Below are 13,926 nucleotides of genomic sequence, written 5' to 3' on the forward strand. Positions count from 1 at the left end.
TGGGCACTGCACCTGATCCACAGTGAAATCAATCGGCTTATAATACCACGTGACCGCCACGGCCCAAAACCCAGCTCGAGATGTGCTGACACATGCAGGAAATTAACATGTACAGCCTGTAGATGTTCTATGGTTTATTCAGGTTTTGCGTGGAGGCAAAAGTGGTCTATAAGAATAATACAAGACACTGAAGGCAAATTACATTGCTTCTAAGCTTTCTCACATGTGAATGTACTTTGCCACTCTGGCATACTTTCTGTGTGGAGTCTATATTATTCCAGAGAGCCATTGGGGAGAGGGGTTAAAGCCTGGAATGTACACTATTTCCCCACAGGAAGCGGAGCATGGAAGTCTACCATTGCCCCACGCCCAGATCTTTCCATCACACGCACAGTTGGCCGGCTTCTGAATTAGTACAAAAGTCAGCTTCTCACACATGCCATGTACGACAGTGGAAAAAAAAAAAAAAAAAAAAAAAAACACACATCACAGTACGCCGCTCTCAATCTTTTATGTTTTATTAAAGACATTTTTATCTTTGATACGTCTTACAGTTTCATTGTACAAAATTTCACATCACAAAAATATTAAAAATGGCAATTTTTTAATAAATGCACAGAAGCAGTCTGCCTTGAGAGCTTTGTTGTTCATAAAACTTAATATTCACAAGTTGTCAACCGTACTGGACGACATCTGCCAAGCTTTGCCTCTTTAAAGCAGCACGTTTTACATTTACACAGGTCTCGACACACAAGTCATAGTGGGCGTTTCTTCAAAAAATATTTAGATATATATATATATATATATATATATATCTATATATATATATATATATTGGATGTATACACATGATACAGTATGGTAGAATGTATGGGAGCAAGCAGAATCTTCTGATGCTGTAAAAAAATAGTTTCCCTATTAATAAGCATCACATCAAAGCTCATTTCAGTTACTTAAAATTGAGTTAGGATGACGCTCTCAGTCAGTGGTTTTAAAGTTGTTTATCGCTAAAATGTTAATGACATTAATGTCATGCCAAACATATTAGACTCATTACTATAAAAATTCAATGGAATGATTTTCGTCTAGTTTAATGCAGAGCCTCATTGCCAGCCCTTCTGTATTACTTCACAACTCTATGAGCTATTAAGAGGTCACAATGTCCCAACATTTTTTAATGACTGTTTTGCTAAATTGTGCTTTGATCCTGCTCGAGGAAGTCCTTTTCTGTACTCTAAGTGTGTGTATATGCCTGTGTAGCATACAGTATATAACGAGATTTCTCGGTGAAGTGAATCACCGCTATGATTAGTAGTAACAGTGAAGTACATGTACTGCATGTGATGCTTTTTTTTTTTTTTTTTTCCCCCCACAGTGTTTCCGTCTCAGAGTTACACGTCTGTTGGTGCAGGTGCTTGTTCTCTGAAGAGAGGCACATTTGTAGGCTATGAAACACTGAAATATATAGACATGACATTAAGACACACTCAAAAGGAAGACCTCACCAAACACACACACACACACACACACACACACACACACGCAAAGGACCCTCACACACACACTCACACACACTCTGACCTAACACTTGTGAGTGCCCGTCTGGTACATATAACAGACAGTCATTTCATTAAATGGCTCAGTGGGGGCTCGTTCTAGCCAGCAGAAAGAGGCCCACATCCAACACACACACACACACACACACACACACACACACACACACACACACACACACACACACACACACACACACACACACACACACACACACACACACACACACACACACACACACACACTGTACTTTAGACCTACTGTAACTTATGTGCACTTACTAAAGGAACTACACTACATTATGGGCAACAAACAAACGTTTACAAAGCTTTCCAAAAGCTTCACTTCAGATCATTCAAGTGGTGACAAACGGTACTACTAGGACAAACAAGAGTTTAGCTAAAATGGTGCTATTAAAAAAAAACAACAACAAAAAAAACAACAACACATGCTATGCTTATGTTTGGAATAAAACCAAACAAACATCCTTCATGGAATCAAGGAATTTGTTTTTTTGTCATGATTCGTTTGTATCGGTCACAGTGAGCGAGTGGCAGGAATATAAGCGTAGCTCCGGCGCTGGATGCAGCCGACGGGAGAAGGCACAAAAAGCCACACACAGCTTGGTTTACAGCTGCCATTTCTCAGTTTTGTTTCACTTCAGACTTTTGTCCACGGAAATGATCTTCATAACAGAAGCGGTACAAATATCCCTGGTCCTCTCTCTCTTTTCCACATTAAGATGTCTGGTGAGACTGAGGAAAAAAAAAGATGAAAATTTCCGTTGAGAAAGCAAAACTTGCTCGACTGTTTTCCGTGGCCTCTTCTCATCAACCGAGATGTTCAAGATTCCACATTTTGTCTGCATTATCCAGATTGTTGGGAGTTTATTCAACCGGTATTGACCGGTGGCTGTAGCAGTGATTTAAAATGGCACAGGTCAGGGTTATGTCAGCTTGCGGCCTTCTCTACGCCATGATGAGGTGGTTGCTCCGCTCTCTGATGTCTGCTGGAGGAACAAGATCTTTCTTCACTGGGGTTGGCAAAAGGGTAGAACGTCTACCTTTGGGCTTGAACAAATCGGACACGAAGAACACCTGCGGAGCGAATAGAAAATAAGAGCTTGAACGTCGGAATCATTGCAAAAAAGTGGCAGATTCAAAAATCACGATCCGTTATCAAGAACAATGCAGAAATGTGTCTCTCCGTGGGCCAACTGTGTCGATCGCTCACATATGATGCACACATAATGCTTGCATATGCACGCTAACATGGTAATGCTAACAACAGCCAAAAGAAGGCTACTTCTATGAAGTTATAATCAATATTGTTATTCACGTGAAAAGTTAGAAATAACACATTATGAAAGTAACTCGTAGTTAAGGACACTTACATTCTTAAGGATGTCTGATCTAATCTAATATAGTTCTAAGATTACAACGTGATAGAAGCACTCACTATGCAGTAGGCCACCAGGGCTCCCTGCACGAAACCCGCCAGGACATCAGTGGGGTGGTGCTTGTGATCGGAGACGCGGGACAGGCCCGTGTAGAAGGACATCATGACGAGGGTGAACTGGGTCAGAGGGCGCAGCAGGCGAGCTCCGTGCCAAGTGAACCGAGACTGCATGTAAAACTGTAAAAGAGACACAACTGTGAGGCGATACAGATGGAAACTCTTTCCTCTTAATACGGTGTGTATTTATACACGATACAACAGAATTTGTGTTGGATACAATTCAGCTACTCACCACCAGGTAAAGCATGGTGTACATGGAGAATGATGCATGTCCAGAGAAGAAAGACTTCCTGAGAAGAATAGAGGACAATCAGCTCATTGCACCACAGCTTACCGTCTGTACAAATACATATTTTTTATTATTACACTATATTTATCCCATTGAGGGGGACATTTTTCTCTGCATTTGGTCAAATGCCCCCCCGGGCCACTAGGGGGACAGTGTCTTGCTCACTTCGACTCAGCTCACGTCCCAGCCAGGTTCCCAGACAACACTCTTAGCCTAGTGAGCTAGCCGCCCCCTAAAGTGAGCTAGTCGCCCCCTAATGAGCTAGTCGCCCCCCGACATATAACATCTGTGTTTTTAAACAAATTTTAACAAAAGACGTTTCTCTCAATACCTGGCCTCCTGAACTTTGCTCTCTGGCCCCTGACACTGGTAGTCAGTGATGTAGCCCAGGGAGCAGTTGATGGTGGAGAAGTCCGGCTTGCACACGTCGAGGAAGTGAGGACGCATGCGGCCCACTGACACTTTGGCGATGTCGGTGAAGGACTGGCTGATGGCGCAGCCAAAGACGAACACGCCCACTTGCTTGTACAGCGCCGATATGTAGGGGTTCCCTACAAACGACTTGGATCCCTCGTTCAGAAAGTAGATCCGGTAGCTCTCCCCGATGATGATCTGAATGGATGGCAACATAGAACGTGAATATCGTGTAACGCAGACCACCCTAATTCCCGAGCACTTAATTCACATCTCTTGAGGGCTCCGTGAAAATGTGTGAGCGCAGAAGAGCCAAAATGTTTCATGAGAAAAAGCATTACTTGGGACAGTGGAATTCGTTTGGCCAGCCATGTGTGACGCTCGCATTTCACATGTAATTTAATGTAAGTGTTTATTGCTCATTATCGGAACATAATAAAATCCTAATAAAGTTGTTCTCGTGAGGTAAAGCTCTTTTCATGCTTTTAGACGTCGCCTGTGCTCGCCAAACTTCACAGTGCACCGGCACTAAGCTCTTGCGGACTCTTGTGGAAATACACGAGTGTGTGATCTGGTGAGGGTGGACATTTGGGCGCTGGATATAGAGAACTCTGATGGTCAGAGTGGAGAATTCAAGCGATGCATGTGGCTAAATTAACCTTTTTTTTTTTCTCTCTCAGGATCAAGATGTTATTATATCTAAAACAGAATCCAGTGGTTTGCAGAGGGCTACTTTAAAGTCGAATGAGTTTACCTGCGCCATTCTACTTCTGAGAGAAAACAGTGAGGCGACGTGGGAGGTAAAACTCAAAACTGTCCGCCATGTATAGTTTTCTGCAAGTGTGTAAATAAACCACCGTCTAAAACCGACGATTGACGCGTAAGGCGCACTTAGAGGGGAGGTGGACAGCCATAACACACAGCAGCTGTTCCAGCTCAACGAGGCCTTCGCAATCACCTCATCGCCTGTTGTCTTCCTCACAAACGAAAGTGTGGGAGAGGAGTCAGAACGAGAGTGCGGGGGGAGTTCCAGGGAGAAAGTAGAGGGACGGACGGCAGAGCAACAGGAGGGGAGGATAGAGAGCTAAAAAAAAAAAATTGAGGAGGAGAAAAAAAGTGGAGTGGGAAGGAGCTGGGGGGGGGGGGGGGGGGGGGGGGGGGGGCACCGCTGGTTCTAATCAGCAGAAAACGCTGAGCTAGGCGACGTGTCTGATTTTGGTGGCCAGACTCCACCAGGCACGTCGGGGGCACGTTTGTTTTTCGCTGCCTCTCCGAAACGGCTCCGATTTCACGCGGGGGTTTTCTGGCTGTTTTCATGTTAGTATCTCGGCTTCATCAAGACATTCTTTTGCGGGGCGCAGAAATAAAAAGTCTCACTCGGGGAAACTCTCTGTGCGGAGGAGGAGGGATAGCCCTCGCGGAGATTTAACAAGCCGATAGAGTGTGTTGTTTTCCACCATCCAGGCCTTTAGAGCCGGCACGATAAAGCCCAGCTGCTTTCATGGGAAAGAGGGAACGGGGAGAAAAACACATCTGGTTCCCCTTGTGTGAAACTATTTAACTGTGTGAATGAATACATGAATTGGCGTTGTAGGATGTGTAGCTGTTACACGGAGACCTCAAGAGATAATCATGGGTGCAGAGATGATTTGAGGTTCATGTCAAAACGTCTTGTATTCCCACAATCACACCCTGGTGTTTTTGTTTCTTCTAAAATAGGTCGGCATGAATTATAAAAAGGATGTGGCCTCGTTTACGATCTATTCAGTGGGAAAACGAAGCACTAAGTGAAGTAATGTTGGTGCTTTCTGGTTTAGAAAACATAAACGCTGTCCAAGACGCTCCAGCATGGAGATGGATTGTTTAGTCACGTTTTGCAAGGAGGAAAATGAGATATCTGGCAAAGTCTTCTTGTTTTGGGCCTTCACCACAATTCCACCCCACCAATTACAGCATTTAGTCGAACAAACCATTGCGTCAACCATAATTACACGGGGCCAGAACTCCTCCTCACCATGAAAAGCCCTGTGGCCCCAAGCCCGTATAGTAGTCTGCTCTCCAGGGGGGAGGGCACTACTGTCTAGTGTTACGGTCCATTGGTCAATTTAAAATTTACAAATTAGATTAAGTCAAGACAGATAGAAGAATAATAAGATGAAGGGAATAACACGGAGGCCGAAAAAAAAAACGCTTTGGGTTTAGTCTAACAGAAATGCTAGCCACTACGAAGCGTGTTTTTGTAGCTCAAAATGGAAACGCGTAGCGACAGAGCGCAACGCGTCATACTCTGAAACCCACAGGAGGGGAAAACAAACGGCGTAAACTTAATTCCTGTAGCTAAAAAAAAAACGTAAGACTTCAGCATGTCAAAGGGTTATTTTAGCACTTTATGTCTACCAGGGGTGCAGCTGATAACTAAAACAATGAGTTGGCGGTTAGCGAGCTAACGCTAGCAAGCCACTGTAGTTAGCTAAGGCACTAGCAAACATAATACTGCTGCTTTGTCTGTCAAAGCACTTTTTAAACTAAATAATAAAGTTGTTACTATAATTATTATACTGCATAGCTTTCTGAATGCTTTCCACATTCCAATACAACTCAACTTGCATGCAGTCAAGATGCTTTAGCTTAACCTACAGAAATATAGTTAGCCTAAAACTGACATGAGGCATATTGAGTGTCAGGATCCCGCAGTTTTCTTTCTGCATTTGTCTCATATTTTATTGTCTGTAAACTTATTTATTTTTTTTTTTTAGTTCAGCAGCTTATAGAAGTGTAGTTCTGGGTTCTTTACCCTATCGGTGGTGCAACACCACACAGCTGCTCTTAGCCATTTTTCTGTTGCTTGCTTGCTTGCTTGCAGATAAAAGTGACAAGGTGGCACCATCACAAAATAAAAAAAGTCAATGGAGAGCAATAAATTAAAATTGATAACAGGGTGTGTAGATGACGGTTTAGTGTGCAGATCTTGGATACATCCTCACTGTTTTTCCCCCAAAAGAGATTGCAACAAAATACAGAACACTTCACTTACTAAAGTGCCTTAATCAACGGAGTCATCTTAAACCCCCCCCCCCCGAGGAGAAAAGCCTTGAACAAATGTCGCTTTTTATCTGGAATGTGCTGGAGCCAAAGAGAGGGACAGATAGCACAGGTATGGGGAGGTGTTGTTTCAGTAATCATGGAGGATAATCTCAGTTTATACCCACAATGAGTCAACAGTCAGATTAAGCCCTATAATGCAGGTTGCAACAAGGGGATTTCTCTCAACATGACAGTGGGGATGTGCATGGAATGGTTGGAGAAAAGCACGAACACATTGCATTTTATTCACCAGTTTAAAACTCCATGTCCTTTTCATATTATAATATATTGTTAGAAATGTTATAATAAACACATTAGAGCCCCAACTGGGCTTTTTTTTAAACAAATATTACAATGCACTGAGGATGAGGAAAAATGATGAGGTCAACATCTCGTACAAGGTGTCAGTGGGTGCTGCTAGTAATGGTGAAGGCTGCTGAAAACACAAAAGAGTGATGATGACATTAGTGATCAGAGTGAGGTGACTTACAGAGAGGATGGTGATTAGAATGCCAGCAGCGCTAAGCACACCGTCGCTAATGGTGTCTCCGTGTTTGGCCGGGTACATGATGGACTCATCATCGCAGTAAAACCCTCTATGGTAAGGCTGAACAGCACTGGTCTCAATGACCAAGAAAGGAAGGCCGGCTAGTGTGAAGAAGCAGTGAGCGGTACAGAGAGAAAGAAAGAGGGGGTGGGGATGGGTGAGGGAGAGGGAGAGAGAGAGATGGAGGTGCTGGGTTAATGATACGCAAATTACAAGAGGTCGCAGGTACGAGCAAGCTGCAACAAGGGAACATCTGGGACAGGCTCAATCCATTCTGTGGCCATTATGTGACTAATTCATAAATAATGACTCCAGCTTTGCTCAGTATTCAGTATTAGTGGGAACGTTTGACCTGTGTGTGTCTTAAAGGGCCATACATGGGTTTTTTTTTTCCCCCACTGCTCGCCATTTTCCAAAGCACACCTAACAGTTCTAGACTCTCTTATAGCTGCCATACGTTTTCACTACAGAATTACAGTGAGCAGCAGACATTTGGAAATAAAAAAAAATAACCTAAATATCACTTTACAAAAAATGATGGCAACAAATTTAAAAGTTGATTTTGTGCTATTTCTTAGCAAAAATTACATAAATTCCCTGGTTCTTCTCAAATTAACACCTCACAGGCATTTTCTCTATTTTCTGACGTTATAAAGAAAAATTATTTCATCATTTAAGTCAACAACGGGCAGTTCCAGCTTTACAAATGATCATTTTTTAAAAAAGGTCAAGAGTTAACCATCGAGCTTAGCAAGTCTGCTATTTCTACCTTATAAATTCATTTAACAGTTAACAAAGTGAAATAAATGGAACGCATTGGCTGGCCCTCGGAAATCAATCCGACAGCTTATGATAATACACGGTAACTTTGGAAAATGGTTGGCAGTAAACCACAGTATACACGATTTGCAGCTAATGAGGTTCAACACAAAACCCCCGAGTGGGAGTCGGAGCCTGTCGAACCAATAAAGTCTTTTGGGGGGTGTCACAAGCCAACCCTCGGATGAACTGAGAGTGTCCCAACACGTGTCCTCTTGGTTGTCTTGCAGTACCACAGCAGGACTTACTGAGACCACGGGCACAGAGACGCCCACGGCTGTGAGCGTGGTGGTGGACACCGTGCTGCCCTTATAGGTCAGCCCGATGCTGTTGTCATTGCAGAAGAATCCTCTCTGGTAAGGCGGGAAGGGACATTTGTGCAAAAACACGGCAACAAGCAACACTGTATGAGTGGACACACAGGATCAAAAAAAAAAAAAAAAAAAAAAAAAAAAAGGTCAGACGGCTCTTTAAACCACAACAGTGGACACAGCTACATCAATAGGAAGACAAACAAAGCACACAAGACAGGACATTTTAGAATTTCATACAAACATTTGAAAAACTTCCCAACAGACATGCATTATGTATATCATCCGGTTTTGACGCCGTCATGAGAAAATGAGCCAAAATAAACCAAATGTGTCGGAATTCCTGCCAAAATCAAAGCAGCATCATTGTTTTAGACTTAAGTGAACCTTTAGTGCTTAGAATAGCATCGAGTGATCTCAAAAGAGGCCGAGTTAGCGCTAAAAGAACTGGATGTGTCATGTTCTTAAGAAAGACGCCGTTGCTGCTAACTGACGAGGAAAAACAAAAACAGTATTAGAGCCATCCTTCCGCTCCTGCAGAGGCTTTCAAGTGCACTTAAAAAAAGGCCCACTTTAAGATGCCTCGGGGGGGTGTCTGCGTCTGATCAATTTAGTGTCTTTCGCCACTTAAAGTGGCAAAAAGATCTTATTTAGCTCCTGACAACAAACAAGGAGTGGGTGTTACCGAGATGCAAGCCCAAAAAAAAAAAAAAAAAAAGGATAGATTATTTTCTCCATTTACTAAAGGCTTCAATGAAGGACTTTGAAATTTGAGCGTGAACGTGGAGGCCTCAAATCTCTGACAGAATTTGGAAAAACACTTTCAAAATCGCCTTCAAAGTGGCATTTAACTGATGGCAGAGCTTTCAAGTCACTCTTTGAATAATTCTGTGATCTGCCGATACAAAGGAAAACAAACATCAGCGTTCACGTTCTCACACACACTCTCTCTCTCTCTCTCTCTCTCTTCCCCCGGCCGCCCCGTCTCCAGAGCTAAAAAGCTCCCCGGGTGCAGAGGTCAGCGCTGCGAGCTGCTGACGGCGGGATGGTTGCGGTGATTTCTCAAGCCAAAATGTCAACACACGCTTCAGTTGCTGAGCCCCTCAACCACACACACACACACACACACACACACACACACACACACACACACACACACACACACACACACACACACACACACACACACACACACACACACACACACACACACACACACACACACACACACACACACACACACACACACACCTGACTTCGGCCTTTGAAGGTGCAGCTGGATTGAGCTCAGGTTACAGATGGAGTTCTGCTCCCTGATGGGAACTCCACAAGGCCGGCCTTCCCTCCACATTTCAGCAGGATTCACGTTATTAACTTTCTAGCTTTCATTCTCGCTCTTCAAACAAACACCTGGGACGGAGCTACAATCAGTCTGGTGGCGAAAGAAAGAGCAGGGGCGGTGTGTAACTGTAAAAATATACAGTACTTTACAGTACCCTGAATCCTGAATGTCTTATGCCTTCAGTTTGCTTAGCCTGGCCATGAACAGAACCACACAGGACTTCCCAAAACAGTATCTTTAAAAAGACAGTGCTGGATGTGAAACACATTAACCCCTGAGTCCTGACCCCTGCAAACGCCTCTATACACATTCACAGGCCTGATACCAACCACAAGGCCAGAGGCAGAGAGTGATATGAAGGGACAGCGAGGCGGCAAATGGGTTGATGGACCTGCAAGGGGCAAGTGCTTCAAGCGGCTGGTTAGAAAGAAGAAGAAGAAGAAAAACACAAAAAGACACAGTCAGGTCCTGTTTTCCATACACTCAGAGGGGATTTCTCCTCCTCTCAGTCCTCAGACAGTGCAGCATCAGCATTGAGCGCAGCGCGTCAGGATTTTCCCCTCCTAACCCCCTTCCTCCTTTCCCGCTTCTAACAGCCAGGGGTCGAGGAGGAGGAGGAGGAGGAGGAGGAGGAGGAGGCGTCCTTGTCCGGCCAACAACACCACCACCACCAGTCAGGAGGCGAGGGTACGTCTCTTGGATTAGCTCAACACCAACCCAAAGACAACAGAAACAAAAACAAGATGGAAGTTTTCAGTTACTAGTGTCAACATCAGGCGTCTTCTATTCAATTTTCCCGCCCTTGATTGATTAACAATCAACTGGGGGATCCTAACTGAAAATACAAGTACTGTGACTATGACTTTTTTTTTTTTCTCCAGCACATAACTGAGCACTGTCTCACATCAAAATATGGGAGAAAACGCATCATCATGACACACTTGTCAGGATTTTCAACGCTTGCCCATTTGCCTTTCCCCTAGTTCAGCTCTGGCAGCTGTGTGTAGCTGCAGTTTGTGGAAACTAGAATTAATGTATAAGTCTCACGCTGAATTTAAGTCCCCCACCATATTTTTGGAGGCATTCGCCAAAACACCAAAGTGTGACTTATTCAAATAAACAGACGCACATTTTCCACTTGCAGGGATCTCTCACTGTCTGGCGTAGAAATGCATACATGTCTGAGGTAGTTGTGGTGTATACACAGATGCAGTTGTTTTTACTTAGAGCAGCCCCCACACAAACTGCCCTCTGTCTGTCTGTCTGTCTGTCTGTCTGTCTGTCTGTCTGTCTGTCTGTCTGTCTGTCTGTCTGTCTGTCTGTCTGTCTGTCTGTCCGCTTGGGTTAAATAAAAATGCATTTGCATTGAATTTGCTAGTGGCTGTAACAGCTGCTTTTCTTCTGCTGCATTCATTATTCACATTTCTAAAGTAGAGTAGGTATTACACACAAAGCAGGTTACATGCGTGTTCCTGCTTTATTCATACAAAAACAAGAAAATGCTGACAATACATTGGCACAAACAATACATGTACCATGCAAACATAAATAACTCATACACAGCAATGCCACATTTAAAGTGCAAGCATACATTTATACACATAAATTAACATGTTATGGTTAACTCAATTCAAGCATCTCAAACAGCAGATATCATTGTGGACCTCTGTCTTCTGATATCTCAATGTGTGATAAAATGTGTCCCATATAAGTCTTCCGTCTTTGTTTTGACCATTCCTTAAATTGAGACGTCTCAGTACAATTGTTAACCGTCTGTGATGTAACTTCTTGACTTTAAAGGGTCCATATCGGCTGTTCTAATTGGGTAGCACTTTTTTTTATTTCAGGTCTTCAATTAAAACGGATGCTTCCGGCTCAATTTACCACTTCAACTCCTTTCAGTGCTCGAAGTTCAACTGAATCTTTCACTCTTGTAACTTCAACTTAAATTTTGTACTTGCACTTTCTAAACTGAAACTGAAAAATAGACACTTTGTGTTGTAGACTTGTGGCCGATTAACCAACTTTTACCTAGTGCTGAAATCAGGGCAAAGCACACAAAAACATTACAGTGTAAAACGATTAACTGGAAAACATGAAAGCCACCCGCTACGGCTTAATGCAAACTGAACTTGAGCACCTCGCCAAGATTAAAGCGAAATACTAAATAGCGGCCTTATGCTTTCCTCAGCAATATTTGTCAGGATTTAGTTCTAGTCGCCACTGAATCAGGGTGAATTTCTCCCCTGTAGTGCAGTGATTACTCTAGTGGCACCACAGTGACCGAAGTGCATGCGAGATATCCCTGGATGCAGTTATACTAAACTGCAATCAGCGTGTGAGAATGGGAGGAATGGGGATTACCGGCCCACCATTTCCTCCTTGTGGTTGGTCTTTTTAAACCACATCTTCATCCAGAAGAAAAAAAACAAAACAACACACTGCTGGTTTGTTGACAACCTTCTCTGTGGGAAGGTACATACATGGAGAGCAAATCACGGGGCTTCACCCTCTATATAGAGACACAACTAAATATAGTTGGTATGAAAAAGCTATTTATGCTGCAGGTCTTTCATGGGATTGTTTTAACAATAGCCGGTCTGGTGCTTTCCCCGTGCAGTTGCAACAATTTAGTTTCATATTTGGAACACTGCTTTGCCATCATGTTCTTGCACTAAACACAATGGAAATGCACGAGTGGAAATAGTGAATGGACAAAGGACAGGAAGACCTTTTGGGTTTAAAGTTCAGTGTAAAAATAATAATTGACAACCTTAACTCAGTGTGTGCAGCTGTTAGACATCACAGGACCTGTGCTGATGAATGAACACACACACACACACACACACACACACACACACACACACACACACACACACACACACACACACACACACACGTCTGACCTTTTCACCACTTCCCTTAATTACTACACACACATTCATATACACATACACATATATATATATTCATATACACACACACACACACACACACACACACACACACACACACACACATATATATATATACATACATACATACATACATACATACATACAGACATACATAATGCCAGATGTTGAGATCAAGGGCATTCCTGCTGGTGTGGAATGTGAGCCATTCTGGAAAATATAAGGGAGTCAAAGCAGAGGTGCAGTACAGGTGTGGCTGAGGAGACCAAAAGAAAAACATCCCACCAGGAGCAATTCAGTAGTTTCTCCTCTGCCAGCACTACTTTTGTGAGGGGTGGTGGCTGAAGAAGAAAAAAAAAAAAAAAAAAAAAAAAAAAAAAAAAAAAAATCATACTTCCACCAGCTAAGCTAATGTATTTTTGGAAACAATGTAGCTTAAATGTGTGGGCAACAGCTTCTAACGGGGCATCACTTGTTGCTGCACTGATGTAATGCATCAGTTTGAGTAGAGGAGCAAAAACAGTTGAACGCGCTTCGAGTCCTGTAACTTTCAAACTTAAAAAAAAATGATATTACAATGTATCAATATTGAGTCAGAAGGCCAAACGTCCTCTTAACAACACCCGTGATGCGTGCATAAAGCACCACACGTGTTATAGATGACGGTCATTAGCACTCAGTGGGTTTCTTACCTAAAAACAAGCAGAAGAGATCCACTCCGACCAGTAACTTTCTCCTGCTGTGGTCTTTATTGTTCACTGAACTCCCGCCGTTCTTCGTCTCCGCTGCCATCGTCTTCTCATATATCAAACAGCGTTGCATTTAAAAAACGCGTTACGTGTTTCAAATAAAAAAGGGAATAAAACAAAAACAAAAAAAGAAGGTCTGGTTACAAAGCTATCCCAGTGCGTTTACTTTATTTTATTGGCTCGCGGTTCTACTTGAATCCTAAAGGAGTCGTCGTCATGCAAGTCTAAACTAAAATGCGTCTGCTGTTCAGAAAACGCGCTCACTCGACATGTAATCACTAGTTCCTGTCTTCTAACAATCGCGGCCCGCTTTCTTCTAACTTCTAACCATTCTTAACTCCTCTATTTAGGGCTAGTGGATCCTGAGAAGAGCCTTCCAAGAAG

General features: G+C 43.1%; 1 protein-coding gene across 2 annotated transcripts; it reads right to left on the reverse strand.

The window, feature by feature from the left end:
- Positions 1-502: 502 nt before the first annotated feature.
- plpp3 (phospholipid phosphatase 3) lies at positions 503-13,879 on the reverse strand. Of its 2 annotated transcripts, none has more exons than XM_068738015.1 (6): positions 13,486-13,879; positions 7,350-7,507; positions 3,693-3,973; positions 3,305-3,362; positions 3,013-3,189; positions 503-2,651 (listed from the first exon to the last, which is right to left on the reverse strand). In XM_068738015.1, exons 1-6 carry the CDS (start codon positions 13,613-13,615, stop codon positions 2,523-2,525), a joined length of 933 nt encoding a protein of 310 aa, XP_068594116.1. In that variant the 5' UTR covers positions 13,616-13,879; the 3' UTR covers positions 503-2,522. The 2 variants fall into 2 exon arrangements, with proteins under 2 accessions (XP_068594116.1, XP_068594117.1); XM_068738016.1 differs by lacking the exon at positions 7,350-7,507 and adding an exon at positions 8,474-8,628 and having other exon boundaries at positions 13,486-13,875.
- Between the last annotated feature and the right edge of the window lie 47 nt (positions 13,880-13,926).

The sequence above is a fragment of the Cebidichthys violaceus genome, unplaced genomic scaffold (genome assembly GCF_023349555.1).
Source record: "Cebidichthys violaceus isolate CVI_PGR_0920_01 unplaced genomic scaffold, fCebVio1.0.p SCAF_8, whole genome shotgun sequence".
NCBI classification, from domain to species: domain Eukaryota; kingdom Metazoa; phylum Chordata; class Actinopteri; order Perciformes; family Stichaeidae; genus Cebidichthys; species Cebidichthys violaceus.